At 35.7% G+C, this 25,159-nt stretch overlaps 1 protein-coding gene across 1 annotated transcript; it reads left to right on the top strand.

The window, feature by feature from the left end:
- LOC109838204 (F-box protein At4g00755-like) lies at window positions 1,152–23,637 on the top strand. Its single transcript, XM_020406663.1, has 6 exons — window positions 1,152–1,327; window positions 1,417–1,556; window positions 16,600–17,016; window positions 17,096–17,253; window positions 22,762–22,880; window positions 23,067–23,637. Exons 2-6 carry the CDS (start codon window positions 1,430–1,432, stop codon window positions 23,335–23,337), a joined length of 1,092 nt encoding a protein of 363 aa, XP_020262252.1. The 5' UTR covers window positions 1,152–1,327; window positions 1,417–1,429; the 3' UTR covers window positions 23,338–23,637.

Genomic DNA, 25,159 nt, shown 5'->3' with positions numbered 1-25,159 from the left:
TTCATAAAAGTCTTGACCTTTCCATCCATTTACCAAGTGCATGAAAATCATCTTTTTAGAGAGGCCCATAATTGTATGGTCCATGTATTTCTCAATAACATACAGAGATTACAAAACGACTCTAGTGCCATTCCAATGCTCTTAAATTCAGCAAAAACCCATCACCTTCTTGTAAGTCAACTCCGACGGCGGATCATGATAAGGATCCACCACGGCCACTCGAGCCCCGAACTTCTTCGCCGTCAATTTCCAAATATCCAGAACCGATCTCGACTCCGTGATCGCCGGCAAAGCATCAGAATTCAGCAGAAAAGCACTCTCTAGAATAGGAGAGCACTTCCTCCTCCTCCTCTTCGATAGCTCCCCTGCACCAAAGAAGTCAAAATTGAAGTCAAATTAGGGCAAAGAATCAACCGCTCGATCCAACAACGAAGATAGATCTTCAAGAACTCGCCTCGTAGGAGCAGCGGAGGCGACATCGGAGGTCGAAGCTCCTCGGCCTGAGGTCGGAGGCCCACCGCGACATCGGAGATCGAAGCTCCTCGTAAGAATCAACCGCTGTTGATGACGCCGGAGAGGAACTTCCAGGTGGCCATGAGGGAGCCCGGGAAGGGGCCGAAGGCGCGGTGGGCCCAGAGGACGAAGCCCCCGTTGCCGTGGAGGGCGGCGGCGAGCTCGACGGTGATCAGGGCCTTAGGGATGGACCAGACGAAGGGGAAGAGGAGGAAACCGAGGATCGAGAGGAGGGGGGCGGCGGCTAGGGAGGGGTCCAGTAAAGAGAGGAGGAAGGAGAATATGAGGAGTGGAGGGAGACATCGTGGGGTTTTTTCCCCTCTTTCTCATGTTCGTGCGTGGGGAAGTTGGGAGCAGACGGTTGTGGGGGCGACGATAGGTTTTAAATACGTGGATAATGAGAAATTTTACTGTTCATTGGGAGGTTTTCCTTCGGTTATAAAGGAAAGTAGATATTAAGTTTTGCTGTTTTAGAAATAAATATTAAATTGGTCTAATTTATAATTAAATTAAAAAAATGGTTTTGTATGCCGTACTATACACCTAACATTATCCGCTGCATAGAATGATAAATAAAAATTTAAAAAGAAAGACCGAGCCTCGTCATCTCTCGAAAGCGCCGTGTCGGTGCGAAACACGATCCGTTCCCTTCTCCCCTCCCTTATATATCGTTTCCGCTTCTTTTCTCTTTCTCTCTCTCTCTCTCTCTCTCCCCTTCCTCCTCCTCTCTCTAAAATTCTCCAACCAAATGTTTTCTCTCTCCTAGGGTTTCCACTGTCTCGCTCTTCGTTCTCATCTCAACCGCCATCCACAGGTAATGGATCCTATCCTTTTGATATTTATGCATGAGCTTTGGGTGAGATTTCGATGGATTTGTTTAAAAGGAGGGTTTGATGAAATCAGGCCGAAACCGGCGATGGATGTCCGCGCTGATTTCTTGGAATGCCTGGGGCCGGACACGTCGACGACCGTGCTGATGCTTCTGGACGATCCGGCCGATCTCGTGCGCGTCAGTGCCGTCTCTCGATCTTGGCGACGGTTCGGTGAGGAATTATTTGTTTTTTTAGTTTTGATTTCATTGAATTGGTTTGGATAATGGTTCATGGAGTCAAAGTTAGTTTTAATTAGTGTTTGTGCTTGATTGGGTGAATTTTGAGGTAAAATTTGGCTTTCGAGATTCTGGCTGCTTTTGTTGGTGCTTCTTTTGGGACCTTATTTTTGGAATCTGTTCTGTTGGTATGAATTTGAGTAAATGGATGCATGTCGCTTGAGACCTAACTTGGATTGAGGTGTAATTGCAATGCATTGATTGCCATGGCATAGATGTTGAGCTTGGTGAGTGAAATGGTCGTCTAGCTAGGGCTGGTAATCTTTCTTCCACAAGTAACCCTATCTTGTTATGTGTCATTTTGAGTTTTCTTCCTCAATTTCACCTTCAGAGAATAGAAGTATCCAACCAAGGTGGGCTTATAATTTTGGTCTGTATAGCAATGAAGTCTAAATGTACTTTATCGGATATTATTGTCAGAAATTTGAATATTGTAAGAGAGCCTGTTTAGCTTTTAGTAATCTGCCTCGTGAGTAGTGAGTTAGGTGGTCTTTTCCTACCTGTTAAATAGACTCTATGTTCTATGTAAGATCATTTCTCGCATTTGTCGACTTTGTTACAGTATTATACCACCTTATGTAGAGGTGATGTTAGTTGACATATTATTCTAAAATTTGGCGATTTTTTTTCCTAATTTTGATTCATGCTTCATATCTGATCTTTGGATAGGGAAGGACCTTAGTTTTGTGAAGATTACAATCGTAAGGTTTTCTAATGGATTCAATAGAACAACATCGTTCTTTTCCTTTTTCTAAATTTTTTTACCTTTTGAGGCTTGTGAAAACGGTGATGGAGGAATGGATATTTTAGATTTATTTAGTGCATGTAACCTTAGAACCCTTCAGTCCATACAACAAGAACAAAAACTTAATTCCAAATGTTTGGGGTTAACTAAATGAGTTTTGTTCTTCCATTCAACTCTATTAAGAGTTATCTCCTCTGTTAATTATTATCCTATGTTGCATGGAAACATATACTAGAGAGGGTAAGGGTACATAACACGTAAAATTTATAAAAGATAAGTTACATCAATGCAGTTATATGTTTATGTATTGAATTAACAATTTCCATAAGATCAATATAATTTTATTATTCGCATGTTATGAGAACTACAATTCTTATAATATGTTTCTTTTAAGATGTGCATTATAAATTGAGAATTCACTCATTTTTGGACTATATACCCTAACGGTCCTTTAAGATTATAGCTCTGAATTGGGTGTGGACTAAAACAAACTGAACCTATGCTGAAGGATTCTCGGCAAGCGGATGTGTAGGATATGCGTCCAGAAGTGTATGATGAGCCTTCTACATCGAAACATGTATTATATAATCGTGTATGCTTTGAATATATGTATATGTGTATTCGAGAATGTTGGTGTTCAATACACGTAAAATAAGTGTTAGTTTTGGGTACAATAAGTGTCGGCTAGGGTATGAATTAATGATAGAAGTATGCACAAAACTAGCTATTATCATGTCACTCATTTTTTTGACTAGATACCTTGACGATCCTTTAAGATTATAGCTCTGAACTGGGTGTGGACTAACACAAGTTGAACCCATGCCGAAAGATTCTCAGGTAGCGGATGTGAAGTGTAGGATATACGTCCTAGAAGTGTGTGATGAGTCTTCTAAAACGAAACATGTATTTTATAATTGAGTATTCTTTGAGTAAATGTATATTTATATTCCAGGATGTTGGTGTTCGATACACGTATAATAAGTGTCGGGTATGGGTACAATAACTGTTGGGTACAGGTATGGCTTAATGATAGAAGTATGCACATAACTTAGCTATTATCATATCATTGTTCCACCCAAGTTAATTTAGGCTTACCTCTAGTCCTCTTTGCCCCATTTACCCACTTATTCTAACTGATGCATTTAGTGGCATTCACTGTATGACTAAGTTCTCTCAATTAATTATTTTTTTCATTTTCTACTCAATAGGAGCAAAGTCTGACCTCTTGCAAATGTAGTTATTCCTTATGCTATCCCTTAGTGAGTCAGTGTATACCGACAAGATCATTGCAACATTCTCATTTATTTCTTCATTTTGGCACATGTTTTATAATTGATCACCATTTGATCCATAAAGAATTGTTGGCCATATAGCTGGCTAAAATTTATCCTTCAATCTAATAAGTTTTCTACAGTTACATCAGACTCTTGTAGCACCACTCCCTTTGGTATTTGCAATTTTTTAATTTTTTGGTTTGATCAGAATACTAAAAATTTTGTTCCTAGTTGATCTGCTGCATTAACTGTTGCAGTGTATTAGAAAACTTAGTGGCGCTTCATTTAGTGATAGCAAAATAAGCAAACTAGGGATCTTTTTCAGATTGTTGTACTTAATGAACTTTCTTTCTTTTGGTTTAGTGAAAAAATCTACTTGGCTTATTTATAAACATAACATTTGAGGCAGTGTCGGGTATAATTTGACTTAGTAACTACTGTTAAAGGAGGAAATTCTTTTGCTTTCATGTGTTGTGATACAACACCCCACAATGGATATTAGCCTCCATTGTGCATTGATGATGAATAGACTTCTTCATTCCTTGTGACATCCAAAATTCTAGTATTCATCTTAATAACTTTTCGACACATGGTGTGTGTCGAATGCATGTAGTTAATTGAGTTTTATTGTTGTTGCTGTTGTACACCATAATAAAAGATAAAAAGGCATCGTCAATACGAATACAAAATATTCCCAGTAATCTATACTCAATCCTTGCTGCTTGAAGTAGATCTTAAGAATGTTTTTGTTATTAGGATATGAAGTCTTCAACTAAATGAAAATTATTTAAACATTAAGGTTTCATGTACAGATCAAATTGTTCTGATGCAGACATTTTCCTATACGTGGATACATGTAGGTTGGTGGTTGGTGGTTGCTACCAAAGGTTTACATGCTATGTCATCCTTTACTAGAATCACAACTAGGAGTTCATTCTTATGATATGGCTTTAAAAAATTTGTAAGGTCCTCATTGCTTTCTAGATTTAACATCAATACAAAATAGGATATAGAAGATCTCAACCTCTATGAAATAGAAGTTTTCAATCCTTCCACTGCAATATTTCATCCACTTCTTGCTTTTATGTAAGTTATTAGTTAGAAACGATAATGACATGAATAGACCTTTATAATGTTTTGTTGAACTAAGCTAGTATTATCTCACGCTTACAAATTGGAGTGTAAATTTATGATATATTTGACATCATATCAATAAATTGGCGTGCCTAATGTTCTTGAAATGCATGTCCATCCTTCTGCAATACTTACAATTTTCGAAGTTGCTATTTATCTCAAATCATATATGTAAGGGACTATTTTTTGTTCTTCTTTTATTAAAAAAGGAGCTATTTTTTTTGAGCATCTTATGTAATAGTTCTTTTAGATAGGAAATTAGAAATATGCAAACTCATGAGTCAAGTATACACAGTTAGATAGTTAGATGAAATATATGTATATAAGACTCCTTATATGTTGATTTTGGACAGTTATTCCAACATCCCATCTCCATGTCGGAGAATGAAACTCATGCTTGTTTCTATTGATTATCGATGTTAGCGAAATATCCGAGTCTGCATATCCACTTCGTTAATATGTATACCAATCAATATCTTAATAGATTTGAATACATTGATATTTTTACTTCACTTATAATTATTAGCATACTGTCCACAATAAGAAGTAATATATATGATTAATATATATCTCTACTAATTAGTATATTAATGACACAATTTGAATTTACTATGATAAGTATCTAGTTATCAATTGTGGCGAGTTTATAGAGAAGGTCATGGTATTCGCTAAATCTCATAGTCATCTAGATATCTTCACAGATTCTAATGTTCCAATAATTTCCTAAGTTTCAACTCGGGTACTATTTTCATGTGTCTATCCAGTATTGGAGTGGATTTGGGTGAAGGATAATATTTTTAGATATGAATATAGGTATAAGTTTTGTTTTTTGCACCATTGGATCTTTTTAGCCCTATTTGTAGCACAAAGAAGTCTCTTTTTATAGCCAAAGATTTGCGTGACCTTGGATTTTGAAACTTTTCTTTAGCAGAAATGGATTGAACGTGAATTATCTTTGCTGTATTAATTTTCTTCTGGTGAATAGACTAGCAATACATTCTTCAGACATCTTCGTTTGACAAAAAGTCTTTGATAACTATTGAAAACATCCTAAGTTGTATGGGTACTGGTACGGGTACGGGTACGAGTATAGGACACAATAAATTTGTTGAAGGAAATGCGATGATACGAATATGTAGATGTATGTTATGTATATTTTAATGTTTTAAAATAAATAATTTGCATAAGATCAATATTGTTTGTTCTTTTACATAAGCTCAATATTTAAGAAATTGATGTGAAGGGTAGAATATATGTTCAAGAAGTGTATGAGGAGTGATTTAAATAAAACATGTATTATATAATTAAGTGTATTCCTGAGTAAATGTATGCATATAATTAGAAGTGTCCAAGAAGTTTGCGTACGTGTTGGTTACGGGTATGACGTCCAGTTAGAAATACCTAGGTAACATAGAAAACATCTATTACATATGACCAACAAGGAGTTTCTAGTCAATTTAAGAGGGTGACCGATGGCAACGTTGGTACAGTATAAGCTATCCATTATTTGATATTGCATGCCTAAGTTACAGGGATCCATTTCGATCCTTTTGTGTTCCTTTATATATGACCGCAGTCTCAACAAATACAACTTGTAACTCTTCCATTTTGACATTTTGATATGTATTGTTGGCCCAAAGTAAAACCACCCTAGCCTAGACAAGAAAAAAAATAAGGGAGACACCATGAAGAGAATATCTAGATGGAGTTATTTGATATTAAGGTGGAGGTTATTGGGAAATTAGCAAAAAGAACTTCAAGTTCTCATTGAAATTTGAGGTTTGAATGAAGACTTAGAAAGTTGCTTTAGAAAATGAAGAACTAATTGGGTGATGAAGAAATCTAATTGTCCAACTTCACCTTTATATAAGGAGAGAGATGTTGTCATTTGCAAGAAGTTATCGAAGAAGATCCTTTAACTTAATCTGTCACGCCTTGTGTCTCAGGTACCTAGACGTAGTCCATGACAAGCCAGCTCGCTGGTGTGCCTATCAGCACTCCCAAGTTTTGATAGGTACATTTATGCCTACTAATTTCTACTATCGCCTGGCAATACACTAGAGCATCACTACTTCATATGATCGACTACTACATAACTTACTCTTGCATATACAACTCAACTGGCTTGACGTTGGCGGTGTAATATCTGGTGAGAAAGAAAGGACAAAGGACAAAAGGAGAAACAAAACCAGGTCCTTACTCATTAAAAAAAAACAATACACTTTAAGCCCGTGTTATCTTTTTTTTATTAAGAAGTGTACATAATAGATTGTGCGCTAGATCGATATAATAAATAACAATCTTCTTCATATACGCCTTCCATTGAAATTAGTGTACTCCATTCAAATCAGTGTACACTATCTCGTGAATCCCGCATCGACAATTTCCTCCTATTACCCATATTTGGTACACCAAGATCTAACGTAACCACTATGCACTAAACAATCTTGGCATTTCATCCATTGTGAGTATGTAGTCATTCGAGCTCAGTTCACACAATATACCTCCTGGTTCGTAGCATTATCAGCCGTACTTCACACAACTCATGACATTAGATCAGTAATTAGTTATCAATTATCACATTAAATACCCTCTTGATGTCATGAAGATAGATTTAACATTGTTACATTATAGTTCATCACTGTGTACATTTTCATAAAACACCTACCAATATACTCTTGGTTGGTCACATTATCTAGGACGAAGGTGTTTCAAATAGCAAGCATATAGCTTATGTCAGGTGTCAGGTAAAGATGTTAAAACACTTGCGTATTCAATTGACATAAGCACGTGATAGTATATTTTACTAGGTAATAGTTAAATAGGTGAATGTGAATGAGTGGTACATTAAAATATAGTCAATAATCCACAAAACATGTCAATGCCTGGTCGGGATGGTGACAGTAGTTGGTGGTCAACGCTTGGTTCACAGATAGTCGATGGTCACTTACTTGGTTGTTCTTTGTCGTACATCACATCGACGTCGTAGCTGTTTTCGTCCAGTTATGGATTTCTAGAGTTTTCGTAACACATAAAGATGATGGGATTATACATATTTAACATGGTTTGTGAAATACAATACTAATGTTTAGAATGCCTTTGCCTAGCCTGCCTAGGCGTGGATGGTACATTGGCCGCATACTGAGCGCCTAACGCCTGAGCGGTACCTAGGCTGTCTATCTAGGTTTTGGGAGTGCATAGGGGTGCGTGATTTGCCTACATGGATCACCGTTTTTAGGCATTGATCATGATTTCTTCTATTGCAGCCTCCATGTCCACCAACCTCCTCCAACTATGAACACCTCTACCTCTCCCGACCTTCAGCAAAACCACCACCACCACCACCACTTAAGATATATACTTAGATGTCAGTCCAACGCCTAAGCTTTCCATAACATTGACATTAACTATCAGACGTTGTGATTAAAAACTAAATATAGGAAAATGTCTAGGGCCCGCCTAGGCTATAAACGTCGGGTCCAATGCCTAGGCCGTCCTTTCTGTAACCTTGTGCAATACAAAAGATGTAATTTTTTACAAAATCCTAATTTATTGATATTCTAGTTTAACATGCAGGATTCATAGTTTATAGATCAAAGATGATATTTGTGATAGATCAGTGATAGAATCAAGATTAGGGATGAAGATCGTGCAAAATGCAATAAGAAAAACAATGAACGGAAGTATCAGTGTGTGCCTAATACTTATAAAGAAATACAAACAGCTGTTGAAGCAGTGCCATTGGTGATATGACAATCTCCTATGATCTCCAACTATCGTGTTCTCCTTCATCGACGCTATTGAACTCCGTCATTAGCTTTGATCTCACTGGCCATGAATGCATTGGTCTATATATACCTCTCTCTCTATGGGTTTGACATAAGAAGCAGGTGAGGGGAGGGTTAGTGATGTTTAGTTCTGCCGCATAAGGGAAGGAAAGGGGAGAGGAAGTGGAGGTATGACATGTTCTTGTAAGAGTAGGGTTTTTATGGAAGTGAGGTATGCATGTGCATAGAGGATGAGTCTTGGCGCAACGATAAGGTTGTTGCCTTGTGACTTGGAGGTCATGTGTTCAAATCGTAGAAATAGCCTCTTCGCTTGCGAGGATAAGGTTGCATACATCTAACTCTCTCCAAAGCTCACAATGGTGAGAGCTTTATGCACCGGGCTACCATTTAGGTATACATGGGCATGTATATACCCATAGAATATACTGATATGTTAGGTTTTATCTAGTGGGTTTCTAAGCAGATAGTTGAGATTCATTAGGTGCAGACGAGGACAGAGGATAAGTTCACATGAATTGTTGTAACCTATTAGACGCAGTATTACGTATTCAACTGATAGGTAAGAATATTAAAAGAACTAGGCTCATCCAAATAGGTGTATGGTGGTTGGTCTTGTCATGACGGTTTAAAAGATATCTACTTTGGTTAATGATAAATGATTTGTATTTGAATCTATAGGGGGTTTGTATACGACTGACACATTGAGGGGAACAAGGCATGATATGTATACCACTGAAATATATATTATGATTTTTATCCATTATTTACTTGTTTACTTTAGGGTAAGTTGATTTGACCAACATAGTAGTACTAGACCTGTTCATGAGACGAGGTACATCGGGGATTTAGAAGATTATAGACAGATGATGTAGTCATGAAAGAACTGTGGATCCCAAAATAGTTATGGATTCAAAGAACAACTAAGATCGTTGGATCACCAACAACAATGCTATGATGACAGTTTGCGTTTCTTTATATTAGGCAGGTGATTCTGCTTTCATTCCTTGTTTTCCTTGTTGTTTGCATGATTTTTACCCTTATTCTTGATTGTATGATTTTGATCCATCTCAATTATTATTTTTTATACGTTTCATGGTTATTCTTGCATTGTTTAGCTCAGTAATATACATATTTTGCATGTTTTATAGTAGATTTAATGATAAACTAGGTTTTCGATAAATTAGGGATTTGTAAAAATTCTCTCTTTTGTGCTGCACGCAATTCACTAAGTTAGATATGTAAAATCACATCATCTGTGTGAAAAACACGAAAGTATAATAGAAACGTTGACTAGGACAATGCAACAATAACAATGATGCGATGAATGACGAAGAACGACTCAGACTATAATAGTCAGTGATAACCACTGAGACTGTGTGAACAAGGTGGCGATCGTCGATTGGACCCGATCACGCTCACCAACTCAGAGCTTGACCACCAACCAAGGGCGTTAATGTTTAGCACATTAGGCATTGACCGCATACAATCCTGACCATGTTTTGTTGACCATTGACCGCATTTTGGTGTACTACGTATTTACATCCGTTTGTTAAACTATTGCATTATAAAATAGACTATTACATGTTTATGTCAACTGAAATCATCCTGCTGATGGTCAACTATTGACATGCTAATACTTGAATGAATATGCTAGCTGTTTGTGACACCTTGGTACTAGACAACATGATTGACCTAGAAAATACATGATAGTCATAAATTCAAGCAGAACTGTAGCTTAACAATGTTAAGGTTGTCTCCATGACATGAAGAGGGTATTGAATTCCATAATTGGTAACTTATGGAATGTCGTAAGTTGTGTGAAGTACGACCAATAATGCCACGAGAAACATGATGTGCGCATTGAGCTTGTATGACTAAAAGAATGGGATTGTTCGCTGTATAGTAATTAGTATTCGGTGTACCAAGTATGAGTAATAGGGGAGATGGTAGATGTAGGATTCAATGGATGGCTTAGACGGCTTTTAGACCGATTGAAATGGAATATGCATGCGTAGTAGATTGTTGTTTGTTGTATTTGCTATAACCATGATCTAGTGTGCAACATATCATGTATACTTCTTGATAATAAGATAACATAGGTTTAAAGGAGGGTTTGTATGCGATTGCTACATCGAAGTTGGCGGGGCAAGATATAGTACCCGGAAAGTTCATGTGTTCTAGTCTGGGTTAAAATTGTTTGATCTGCCAAGGATTAGTCCAATGGCTCTAATAAGTAGATGAAACCACCTTCCTATGCATGGGGAGAAGTTCAAGGAAATGATAAGGTGGTGATTATAAGTGACATTTATATTTGTGGGATTATTAGGTTATTTTACATTTTGGGCATTTTTGCGCAAGGGTAATAATGGCATTATGGTTCTACCTATCTTGTATTTACGACATGAAAATATGCACCATATTATATTTTTGGGATTCCTTTATTGGCCTGTCAGTCGGTCTAGCATTTTGCATATTCCCTCCAATCTATGTTGCACGGACACAAACACAGACATGGACATAGGTGTGCATATGGAACACGAAGAATTTGTAAAAGGTAGGGTACAAGGATATGTCTGTATAATACATATTAAAATTAATAATCTATATGTGACCGATATTTTTTCATCATAAGTTATGAGAACTAAACTCCCTATACTATCTTTATGTTTCTCATACTGAGTAGAGTAGATCATAATTCATAAATTGAAAAACCACATATTTTTAAACTAAATACCCAAACAACCCTGTAAAATCATACTTATAAAAAATCATACTTATGAACTAGGTATGTGCTTAAATGAATCCATCCCGAGTCAAACGAGTTGCATAAATTTGAGATGAAATGTACTATATACGTCCAAGAAGTGTCACGAGTTTTTAAAACTAAAACATGTGTTATATAATTGAATACGTGTTTGGATAAATGTACATATATGTTCAAGGAGTGTCCAAGGTGTGTAAGACATGAACATAGATACAGAATGTGTTGGACACGGATACGGGAGCCTAAATGAAGTGTCCAAGTAACCAAGCCTCCAACTAACAGTTTATGCATGTTGTTCCTTTGGCTTTACTATTTTTACTAATGTATTTAACCCAAATTTTGCATTTTGTTGTTTGACTGTCATACTTGTTTGTTAGTTAGAAATAAATAAATATCTATTAAACATTGCATTATACAATCTATAAGTATGAAGTTTTGGAGTATAGAATACATTTTTTTCCTTTTCAGGGTTGTGCTTTATATAATCATATTGTTAAGAAGGTAGCCTAGGAAAAAATAAACTTCCCTTGTACTATTTTATAATAGGATCTATATCGTCATAGTAAATTAATATTTTAGAACATTTTACTTTTGCATTGTCACAGACAGTTTTCTTCTTTTCCTCATGCACTATAGAAACATCTTAAGCCTTTTAACCTCCCCTATAAATTTGAAAGTATTGATCTACATTGTTATCATGTTAAAAGCACGTGTATTTCTCTTATGTGTTGCCCTCAAATAAAAAATAACAAAGAGGAAAAAATGTTGGCCCCACATGACATGAACTACCACTTATGTAGTTATCTTTCACTGTTTTTGTAATGCAAAATATGGCAACATAAAGGAAAGACCTCCTGTATTGCTGGTAAATAATTAGGCTTGTTCAATGTTTTTGAAAAACTTGTGCTCTTTTGGGCACCACACCTTGTGCTCAAAGCTTAGTCGCGTGGGCTAGCGCTTAAGCGGCAGATAGACGTTTTTAAGAACTTTAGATATCAAGGCCGGATTGCTTCTACTGTAATTAAAGGTGAGAGATTTACCACTATGTAGCAAAGAGAGCGGCTAGAGGGAGCCATCAAGAGAATAAATATTTTTTTTCGAAGATCACAATCATATCATTACTGTTTTATCTAGGATAGATTTGGATATTAAGTTCTGGTCCGATCCATTTTGATCCGTTTTGTTCTCTTTACCCTTTACTATGCTTAAGCAGGTAGCGTACCCGTTCTTGATGCGATGTCGTCCTTCTATAAGCGGCCCATCTTGCTTAGATGCTTCGAGCACTTATGTAAGCGGCCTTAGTGCAGTTTAAGCAGTCGCAACATGGGCGAGCGTGCTCATTTTAAATAATGGGCTTGTTTATTAACTGCAATTGGGCCTGCAGCTGCTCAAATGAAAGAGTTCAGTTGTAGCTATTTGCTTTGCTGCAGTTCACTCTAGTTGCGAAAGGGGATCACTTCCAGTAAGCAACTAGAAATCCTAGGTATTATACACTTACAAAGTTGTTTCAAATGTGATGATGTGTCCATTCAAATGAATCACTAATAGTCGCAAGCAAGGTTTTAAATATCGGATATCGGGGACATATCGGATGGCCAAAATTCATATCGGATTGCGGATATCGGAAAAATATCGGGGATATGTGGTAAATATCGGAATGCCATAATGAATGTTTGCATATATAGTATAATGCATTAAAATATAATCTCAACATATGTAATAAATTTAAGCATACAAAATATGAATAATATATGTTTAGGATCACTATCAACCTTCTAAAACAAACAAAAGTGTAAAGCAACGTTGCAACATTCGATCTGCTTTTTTTAGGGCAAAATGTCATTTGATATAATGGGGAAAGCTTGATATCTTGCCCAAAAATTCCAAACAAGGTATATTATTTTGCAACAAGCTATATAAAAAGATATATTGGTTCACATATCGGCTAATATATCAGCCAATATATCGGCCATATCGGGGATTTATCACTCAAAATAGCCAAAAAACGGTAAAGGATATTTAAAGACCATATCGATTGCGACAAGCCCTGTAAAAGGATATATCGGGGGATATATCGGGCCATGTCGGGGATATTTAAAACAATGGTCGCAAGACATAAATTTTGAAGTTTTGGATGGAAGTTCAAACTAAGATTGGAGGATGATCTAAGACCACGCAGTTGCAACTTGCAAGCTTGTTTCAAATGTGTCAATGGGTTAAAGTACATGAAATCGTTGCCAATTTTGAACTTTTGGAGTGACTTTCAAGTTGAAGGATGACATAAAAAAAAATCTAATATCGCTTTTGTAAGTGGATGAATTCAAACAATACAAATATTTGCTATCACATATTTTTTTGTAAGGATGGTTGCTTCAGGTCTATTACTAGTTGTAAGCCCAGAGTTGCAGTGAAACATTGATTTGCATTCGATTAACATTATTGTTTTTTATATAATTGACATTTATACTAAATAAGGATCAGATCAGTGTTACTTTCATTTGTATTCACGTCTTTGTAAAATTGAGATCTATATATTTTTATTTAAGCTGCCCAAAAACTTTCATTTTTGTAATTCTCATCAGATCTTTTTTGTTTAGCCTCAATTTATGTTCAGTCAAATGACTACCTTTGGAGGGAGTCAGGTTTGAGGGCAGCCTAACTCCCAATATTTGACTTCCATTCACATGTTGATCCACCTACTCACGTGCCTATAATATGGTAGTGATTCTTTAGCTTACAATAAATAATGCCTTACGATAATAATACCTTACAATAATTACCTTATCCATATCTTGTAGGATCTAATCCCACCCTCTAATTTGGAACTTGAACTTAATCATCAATGCATAGATCATCAGTGTTTGATAGTTGGTCATGCCCTTCAACTTATGAGCACTGTTAAAAGTAACATGCCTAAAGTACATCGATGTAGGGGGGTCTATCCCTAAAAGGTTAGAGCCTACATCACCTATGAAGCGCAAAGCTCCATGAAATATTGACCAATCATTAACCCTCCCGTTTTTTACAAATTAGGCTTAAACCCTAGGGATAAGGTAGGGACTTTTGATAAACCTTAACATTTTTTAGAAATTAGGCTAAAATCCTAGGGAAAAGATGGGGACGTTTGATAAACCCTAGCTTGTACTAGATAAAAGGTCAATTGGTGGTAGGACACCCTTGGTCAGTTTTTGTGGTCATGTAGAGGCATAGTGTAAGCTCACTCTATGATGGAGCAAACCTTCACAATTCTCCTACAAAAAATGTCTAAAAGAGGGGAAAGGTTAATATGTTTTTTATCAGGGGATTAGGTCTAGCCCGATGCATACATATAGCAAAAGAGCAAAACAGAACACATCATTCTGGAGAAAACTCCTTGCTATATCCATAAACCTTTCATTTATTTACACAGCCAGTTCTAGTCAGGACATATTCTATGACTTGCAATGCCTCAAGAATGTTCTTTGGAAAGAAGGGTTATGTTAATATGAGTCCTTGTATTTTTCCATTTAATGCTGGAATATCACATTGCAGTGGCAATGGTTTATCATTGAATACCAACCCTAGAAACAGTTAATGCAGTGGCAATGGTTTATCATTGAATACCAAAGCTGGAAACGTTCAACCATATGGTTTTTATTGTCGCCGAATTTTCCTAACTACACTAATTCATGTTGATTCTCCTGTTTTCTTTTTTTGTTTTATTTCTTTCCTTGTGATGAAATGCTTCCAAATAGGTGCTAGCAAGTGGTTCCATTTTTCATGGATACCATGATAACTTCTAGATCTCACATTTATACACGTAAGGGTTTCCCTAATCTCTCTGATGGTAAGGGGGTATCACTCTCTCAGATGGTAAGGGAGTATCATCTTCATGTTCTTCTTCACATGAGTTAAAAACATTCTTCTTGTATGTCAGTATGTGTACCGATGAGGCCAATGTGATTGATAATCATAAAGAATCTGAGGGTTGTCCAATATTAATGCATTAGAAATCTCAACTAAGCCTTTCACATCGGGAAAGAAAATAGTAGTTCCTAATTAAGGCTCTTGAAGCTATTGATGGTTGCACAATTTTACTACGCATGCGTATTAATTCTGGATTCCCTGCTCACCTGGCCCTTCTTGGCATTATGACAACTAGGACGGAAGTTGACACCAACTTAAAAGTCGGTTAATGTTGAGTGGTGTTAATGAGCTTAGTTGCTCTACCTTCTTACCGTTCTTTATAGTATTTGTGGGAAAAATTCTTATACAGTGAATTTAATGTCATAACTTTGATTTGATGAAAAATAATTCACCATGCCTTGAGAGACATTATATTATGAGAGGATTGGGTTTGGACATTATGATCAGCCATGTCTACCAATGGAGATGGATACAAATAAAGTCAATACATTCTCGATAGATCTTATTTGTTTGATGACATGTACAGGAAAATATTCACATATATAAATGGGCTATCTTCTATTCATTTTAGCTTTTCTTATCCTGTTCTAATGTGAGATGAAGTGTGAATCATGTGCCCTTTTTTTTTGCATGTTTGAGAGTTTCAAGTTAGTGACAGCATTAATCTGTTTTGTTCTATTCTTATGTCATCCGCTAACTTTGTCCATTGACATACAAATAGGTTGTAATCAACTTAATGTGTTTTTTGTTTAGCATGTTGATCACTTTAGGGTAGATACTTTCTAAAGCATATACACTGTAAGCCTTTCAGTTGTATTTCCTTGTATATTGTAAATGCAAAGATACTCCCCTCAATTTAATCACTATCTAGTGGTTTTTATTTATTTAATTTTGTGGTTGGTTTTCATATACACTTGTCTTGGTTGTCATCGTCCCATCTCTTCAGTAGTAGTGAACATTCTTTGACTGTAGCTCGCTCTGTATGTATTAAGAATGTATCTGCGATTTCTTTCAGGCTTTCTTGTCAAATTCTTCCAAAGTTGTCACTGGTTTAGCTTGTCGGTACTGAGCTGTTGGTTTTTTAGTGCTTATTCACCATTTGATCTATTTGGGCTAGGTTTTTCAGTTTGTGTATGTGTTGTAATTACAATTCTACTCCACCTGCTCTGATTGAAACCTTGTTCATTTAGAATGGTTGAAAGAATTCTGAAATAGTTGGTGTAAGACCCTAATTTGGTTGTTATTCTGAATAAATTCTTCTATGCAAGATGCTAACTTTATTTCATGGGCAATGCTATTTAGTGTTTTCCTATTTAGTGTTTTCCATCTCAAGTATGATCCTGAAGGTGTTTTGGATTCTATTGCAGTTATTGCAAATAGTTTCAGCAAGAAACTATGCTTACGAACATGCGCGGAAGTATCATATTTTGCCCGTGTCATGGAAGGAAGCAGTACAGAAGAGACCGTAGAAGTTGGTTCTAGCAGTGCTGGGGAATGGGAGAGCCTGGAGAGAGAACACAGGGCATATTCCTATTTAAGTCATTGTTTTGTCTTGACTATAGGAACTGGTGAATGCATTGCTGAGGCGATTCGTGCTTCCAGCACTGACAACTTTCCGGATGAGAGTATAGAGAATACGCTGATAGAGGCTGATCGAGTTCATATGCGACCATCTTATTGGTCAAGTCAAGGAGAAAGTGATCCTGGAGTGCCAGAGACTTTAACCTATAGACTAGGCTCCAAGTTATGCATCATTAATGAAATAAATATACGACCTTTTGAAGGTCAGTATGTTATACAATTAGCATACTTACATGGATATGTTTTAATCATTTTTCTGAGATATTCCTTTCTTCTTCCCAGCATACTTTCAGTATGGCAGTCCGATATATTCATCAAAAGCTGTTAGATTTCGTATGGGTCATTCCTTATCATCCCAGAAAAAGGGGGAGGATTCTGTTGAGTGCACTGATGAGAAGTTCATGTGGACTTATGTCTCGCCAGAATTTCCGATGGCACAGGTATCGAATTGTTGTGCTAGTTTATTTCTTGAATGCTGACTTCCTATTAGCATCCTCCTGTAATAAGCTCCTGACTGGAAGCTCTAAACATCCCTTCTACTGCAGTCTTAATATTTTGCTGAGGTTGACTTTTTGAGGCATACTTAACTCACCTATCTTTTCTATGGACCAAAATCTAAGCTTCTGCATGGGTTACTTTTTAATCTGCTTTTAACATCATCCAGTTGCATCTGAACCTTGATGGATCCAATACCATCTTATGTACACTTCCACGGCATCAAAATTTTGAAGTTCTAGTGAATGTTGAAGGAGAGATCTTGTACTTTTGAAAAATTAACTGATTCCTCTTATACTTGCATGATGTTCGCTGCTAAGCAAAAGAGCTTGACCAGTTCGTCCATGGTAAGGTTATGGCCTGGTTTATTGTTTGATACTGGTTGATTGCATTTCCTAAGATAGATCATTAAAATTGCCAGTTGAAATATCCAAGTAGCAGACAGCTACCTGGGTCGAGTTGTGCAGTATGCAGTTTTGGCTTCCGTTGCTTGTATGTGTGCTTAATGAATGACTGAAAGCAATTGGATCTGTTATCTGACAATACAAACTTAGACTTAGCCTGATTATTGATTGCCTCCTGTTGACCTTTTTTTTAAAGCAACGACAAGCTTGGGTTTATAGTAAAGACGTTTTTTTTAATTTCAAAATATGCACTGGACTTGAGCCATACTTATACTCATCTTTTCTATGGACCAAAAATCTAAGCTTCTGCATGGGTTACTTTTTAATCTACTTTTAACATCATCCAGTTGCATCTCAACCTTGGTGAATCCAATACCATCTTATGTACCCTTCCACGGCATCAAAACTTTGAAGTTCTAATTAGTGTTAAAGGAGAGATCTTATACTTTTGAAAAATTAACTGATTCCTCTCATACTTGCACGATGTTTGCTGCTAAGCAAAAGAGCTCGACCAGTTCGTCAGTGGTAAGGTTATAGCCTGGTTTATTGTTTGATACTGGTTGATTGCATTTCCTAAGATAGATCATCAAAAGATCATCAAGATTGCAGTTTTGGCTTCCGTTGCTTGTATGTGTGCTTAAGGAATGACTTAAAACAATTGGATCTGTTATCTGACAATACAAACTTAAACTTAGCCTGATTATTGATTGCCTCCTGTTGACCTTTTTTTTTAAAAAGCAATGACAGGGCTGGGTTTATAGTAAAGACCTTTTTTCTTTAATTTCAAAGTATGCACTGGACTTTTCTTCAGGTCACCACTAAAGTACTTCCGAGGCAGGAGAATTAAACCATTTTATAAAATTTTGAACTTCTTTCCAGAATGGAAAAACCATTCAAATCATGTGTTGGTCGCTAACAATATTGTCAAATCATTTGTATGAAGTGGTACTTGCTCATAGAGGCTGTCCTTGGATGTGAGAGTTTAAGTACACAACATAGATTGGTGGTCTTAGACATATCTATTAAAAAGTGGAGTAGAAAAACTAATGTGAACAGATGACTAAGAACTAAATGGTGGAATTTGAAAGGAGAAAATTTAATACATTATAGAGATAAGATAATGAAAGAAATATGGAACATAGATAATGAGACTAATATTATGTGGAAGAGCATGTCTTCTTGTATTAAGAAGGTGGCTAAAGATATACTAGGAGAATCTAAAGGTTGTAAATTAGACGATAAGGAGAGTTGGTGGTGGAATGAGTGTGTGCAAAAGATTATTAGAGAGAAGAGAACTTTATATAAAGAGTGGCAAAAATGTAGGAGTAGAGAAAACTTAGAAAAATATAAACTAGTAAGGAAGGAAGCAAAAAGAGCAGTTAGTGAGAATAAATACAAGGTTATGAAAATGTTTATAAGAAGTTAGAATCTAATGAGGGAGAGAAATATATATATATATATATATAAGCTTACACAAAATGAAAGCTTTTCTTTTTCGATAATGTGGCAAATAACACAATTTGATTAATGATGTAACGCCGTAAAGATATTCAAATTACACGATCATTGCCTTTCTCTGATGTTGCTTCCCTTGGTAATCTCTCCTTTGCTGGTAATCTCTCCTTCGCTGCCACTTCCCTTGGTTGTTGCCTTCCTCTGTTGTCGCTTCACTCCGCCAAAGATGCCTCTGCCAAACTCCCTTCGCCTCTCCTCCCTTTAGGCCCTCTGGAGTGGGACGGTGATGGGCCCAAAGGGAGCAGAGGTGAAGGAAGGCAGGCGCGATGATGGAGAAGAGGTTACCAACCTCACTACAGGTAACAGAACTCTACTCAAAAGTAACAAATAATAGGTGTGGTTACGGGTACGTGACACGACAAATTTGTAAAATTGTAGGATACAAGGACATGACTATATATATATATATATAGAGAGAGAGAGAGCAATTCTTATGTCAACTTAAGTGGATGATCTACCAAAGTTTCTATCCATTCATATTGCCTAAGGATTCTTGCATGATATGAAGAGTCTTTTTATATATATAAATGAGTGGATAGAAACTTTGATGGATAAAGGCTTGGTGTCCACTTAAATTGACATAAGATCATCTCTCTCTCTATATATATATATATACATACTTGCTAAGATTAGAGAAAGAAAGAGTAGAGATTTTGGTAATATTAGGTGTATTAAAAGTGAGGATCAAAGAGTTCTAGTGACTGATAGGGAAATAAAAGAGAGGTGGAGGGGTTACTTTTATCAATTGTTTAATGATAACCAAACAAGTGAGCAAAATAGAGATTTTGATCATATTGTCGTAAAATTAGGATTAGCGAGGTTAAAGATGCTCTAAAGAAAATGAAAAGTAGATAAGCTGTAGGACCGGACGATATCCTATTGAAGTTTAAAAATGTCTTGTAGATATAGGCTTAGGATGATTAACTAAACTATTTAATAAGATTATTAAGATGTAAAAAATGCCGGATGAGTGGAGGATTAGTATTTTGATACCGATATATAAGAAGAAAGGGAATATACAAAGTTGTTCAAATTATCGAGGTATAAAACTCATGAGTCATACTATGAAACTTTAGGAGAGGCTAATTGAGCAAATACTAAGAAAAAAGATATGTATACCTGATAATCAATTTAGTTTTATGCATGGGAGGTCAACTATGGAACCTATACATATTTTGAGACAGGTTATATGGAGATATAGAGAGAAGAGAAAGGATCTACATATGATTTTTATCGATCTAGAAAAAACTTATGATAGAGTATCTTGAGAGGTATGTGATGGGTATTAGAAAACAAACATGTATCTAGTATATATATTGATGTGATTAAAGATATGTATGATAGAGTAACAACGAGAATAAGCACTAATGAAGGAGTGACTAAACCATTTCTTATTACCATAGGTTTATACTAATGGTCGACGTTAAATTCTTATCTTTTTACATTAGTTATGGACCAACTTACTAAGCACATTCAGGATAAAATCCCGTGTTGTATGTTATTTGCTGATGATATAATATAAGTTGATGAAACTAGAAGAGACATTATTTCTAAAGTAGAAAGATGAAGACAAACTTTTGAGACTAAATGTTTTAGTAGTAGTAGAACAAAAAAAAAAGGAATGCATTTTTAGTAAAAGTAGGAAAGAAAGAGAGTTTATGTTACATATTGATGACCAATAAATACCTAAAACTAATCATTTTCGCTATTTAAGATCTATCATTAGGCATGATGGTGAGATAGAGGATGATGTTGTGCATCGAATCAAATCGGGATGGTTGAAATGGAGGAGTGCTTCGGGAGTTTTATGTGATCGTAGAATATTAATAAAACGTAAGGAAAAAAAATTCTATATGACCGTTATAAGACCAACTATGTTTTATGGGTCAGAATGTTAGGTAATAAAAAAATAACATGTTCAAAAAATAAGTGTAGCAGAAATGAAAATATTGTGATGATATTGTGGGTATACATTAAAAGATAAGATAAGAAATGAGTGCATCCGTACTCCGTAGTAAATTAGAGGTTGAGTGTAGTAAATTAGAGGTTGAGCGTATTGAGGATAAAATGAGAGAAAATAGATTAAGATGGTTTGATCTTGTACAAAAAAAATCCCTTAGTGCACCGATTGGAAAAAATGATAATATTAGAGTTAATGAGGTTAGGAGATCTAGAAGTCAATCTAGAATGACTTGGTCAGAAGTAATTAAGAATGATATGATTAAGACTAACATAACGGAGGAAATGACCCGTAATAGAATGGAATGGAAAAATAGGATTCATGTAGCCGATCCCAAACATTTGGGGTAAAGGCTTGGTGGTGGTGGTTGTTGTTGTATGCTGTTCTTGAATGTAAAAAATGTGTATACACATTCCAGACAAAGAGAAATTGTAAACATGTATTGGTAAATGTGTATACACATTCCCGATAAAAGAGAAATTGGAAACATGTATTGGTTAGTCCTCTCTGCATTTTAAGGGATGAGACCTATGTTTTGTATTGAACAACTGTGATGGAATAATTATAAGATCAAGCACGCTTGTGGCTGTGCCGATATAAAAATAACTTCCACATGTTATTATGGAAGTTGTACAGTTTACTGTCAGTTAGGTATACAATTTACTGTCGAGTTCATTCGATGGTGGCTTGCCTGGCCTTTGAGAAAATTACGCTAGCGGGAGTAATTGCTTTTGTTGCTTCTTCTAGGATGAACTGGTAGTTGGTCTTGCTTTAATGTTCACTTTTCCTAGCCTGTTAAAACATACTTCCGAGGCCTCATGTGTGGCCATGAAAGTTATTGATGGTTGATCTGATTCACCAAGAAGTTCAGTTGGGTTCTCTTATGAGAGAAAAGTTGGTATCAGGCAGTTCAAGAATTTTGGGCCTTTTGTTACACCTCTTATATGCTTGAAGTTAATCAGTACAGAAAGTTGAAAACCTTTTTGAACTTTAATTGCTCGAGGTAGTAGTTAGTTTTACAGTTATGTGATGGAAGTGCAGTGTTAATATGATGCTAAATCTTGGCAAAAGCATTTTAATAGAGGTAGGACATAATAAAGACTTTCATCTCTTAGATTCCAGTAGAGCTGAAGCTGAAGCTGTTATGTGCTACCAGAAACAAGCCGCATAATGTGTTCTTTTTTATTGAGTTGTTACTTTGTCATTTCTTTTTGAAAATTTTATAAAATAAGTTTTTATTGCATGGTTTATAATTAGCTCCACTGCTTAAGATAAAAAACATATAATTTGACTATCGATCAGTGACCTTGGCCCCTTTTATGAATTAAAATCTTTTTTCCCTGATCTATTGGGGTTTTCCAACGTTGTGTGTACGTGTGCGCATGGTGTGCTCCCTCCATGGTTTTGGCTCCTGCCCTCCCTCCCACACTATCATGTATTAAAGATTGTATATTTTCTCTAGTCGCATTGTTACCTTCTGATTAAACGCATAGTAGGAAGTGTTTTAGAACATTGAATTGCTTTCTTTTAAAAGGTGTCTTTTGATTGGACTGTCTTCAAATACATTGTTTCAGCAAAATGAGTTGCAAACCTTCAAGCTTCCACGTCCGGTCATTTGCATTGGTGGAATAGTACAGGTTGAGCTGGTGGGTCGCATTCAAGTACAAGAAATGGATAACTTGTATTATGTATGGTGAGTTTCTGGACTTGGTTTTTCTGTAATATTATTGTTGTAGTTATGTGTATTCATATTCATATTCCTTACTGATCGACAATCCTACTGCTTTATGTTGGAATATCTATTGAATAATGCCATCTTAGTCATAATTTGTTACTACAACTTAGCTCTATCTGAACTTTTTTGTTGTGCATTTGTTAGTGTATGTCATGTCCAAGTGGTTGGTCGCCCGCTTTCCCCAGTGTTTGATGTTGATATCGACATGGCTTCAGGGAGTTCAGTATTAAAATATTTCCCAAAAAAGCGAGATGCTTGCATATCTCTTGAGGTTAACGAGTCTTCTAGCTGGCATCGTTTTGGCTTAAGAGAGAAGTTAAATCATTTGAGAAGTTTAAGGGGATGGAACCATTCAATTTTCAACTCTTTGCTCGGGGTTGTAGATAGTGACTCTGAAGAGGATGATGATGAATAATCAGGCTGATTGCTGGAGATTTTTTTATCTCCCTTTGCTTTTTTTTTTCCCTTCACTTCTTGCATTTTTTTCTTTTATTTATTTGGTTGTCTTCTTTTTCTTAGAGATGAGTATATTTTCTACTGAGATATGTATAATGGGAATACCCTTGTAGAATATGATTGTTCACGAGGGGGCATAATGCACGGAACCTGCGTTTGGTGGTATATGTTCCTATTATTTCCATTTGAGTTATTGTATTCAGGTAATAATGTAGTGAAGACCGCCTTATTGGTCAATGGAGAAATTGATTCTCAGATAGTGGCGATTTTGACATGCGGAGGCACATAGATAGTGCAGTTGATGAGATAAAGATTAAAGCATTTTAGAGATGGACTTGGCTTACATTTCCAAATGAAAAGCTTTAACTTTCTTCCTTTATTATTAACTACTAGTACTTATTTTTTTTGCTACACTAATCCCGGTTTTATTTGCTAAAGTAAATTATTTGAATTGCTACGATAACCAGTTTCTGCTACAATAGTCCCGTGTGCTATAGTAATTATTTTAAAAAAAAATGTCTACTTTCATGTTTGTTACAGTGATAATGTTACAGTAAATGTTACTGTAGTATTTATTATAACATGAATAGTGAATCTTGAGTTCTCTAATTTGTATAAAGGAGTAGATTGTACCATTTGACTGAGTAATAAGCGCTTCTGTTATTCAGTAATCCTTAATTGTAGAAATTCCGGCACACAGCTAAAATTGTGAGGACTGTTATGTGGTATGCAAAGATGTACCGGTAGAGATTCCCGCACATTCATTTGAATTTTCTTTTCTTCAAGGAACCTTGGTCTAGAATCACTCAAATTAAACTTTAGGGACTTGCGCTTTATTTTTGAGGTCTAGATTCAGGTGAATAGCAAGTGTCATAATACTTAATAATTAGAAATTTAGGATAAACATGCTATAGATATTGACTCCAAGCCCCAACCACTATGCCACTAACGTAGGAATATCAAAATGGATCCAAAACCAATTGCTCACTCATACCCACCCGTCAAATAAACGATCCAAACTTACTCATTTAATTAAATGGGCCATAAATGAGTGAGTATATTTTCTATTAAAGATAAATGGGTCATTAATGGGTGGGTTATTACCCACCCATTTGTCCATTTAGATTGATATTGTTTTAAAAACACCCTCTTCAACAATTACAAAATTTATTTTTAAAAGTTAAAAATTATAGAAAGCACTTAAAATGACTAACAACCCCTTAAAAATTTGAGATTTGCAAAAAAACACCCTCAAAGTTTAAAATATTATAAAAAGTCCTCAAGGTAAAATTATAAAAAAAACTATTAAAATTTTCTAACCTTACAGATGACACATGATATTCAAAAATTACCAACAGCCCCCTGAAATTTTATAATTTGCAAAAAATATCCTTAAATGTTGTAAAAAATAAGAAAAACACCCTCAAGACTTCAAAATTACCAAACAAGAACTAGAACTGTATTATTTTTTTGGTGCGTTAGTCAAGTAGAATTCTACTAGAATTAGAATTGGGATAATTGGTCATAATTATCCCACAAATTATACTACCTATATATAACCATAAGTTCTCCTCTCTCAAATTATCCCACACATTGGAAAGAATACAATTGGAAAAAAAAGTGAAACGCCGTCTCCCTCCCTCTTGGTTAGTTTCTCCGCCTAGAAAATTTTTCTGTCATGAAATCAATCATCCGTTTATTTTTCTGTCTTTACTTTGTTTTTCTGATGATTAGATCTTTTATTATTATCTTCAAGATGTATTACTTTATTGATAGCTTTT

This window comes from Asparagus officinalis, chromosome 4 (assembly GCF_001876935.1).
Source record: "Asparagus officinalis chromosome 4, Aspof.V1, whole genome shotgun sequence".
NCBI lineage: Eukaryota > Viridiplantae > Streptophyta > Magnoliopsida > Asparagales > Asparagaceae > Asparagus > Asparagus officinalis.
The sequence above is the reverse complement of the archived record's forward strand: the minus strand, read 5'-3'. Positions and strand labels throughout refer to the sequence as shown.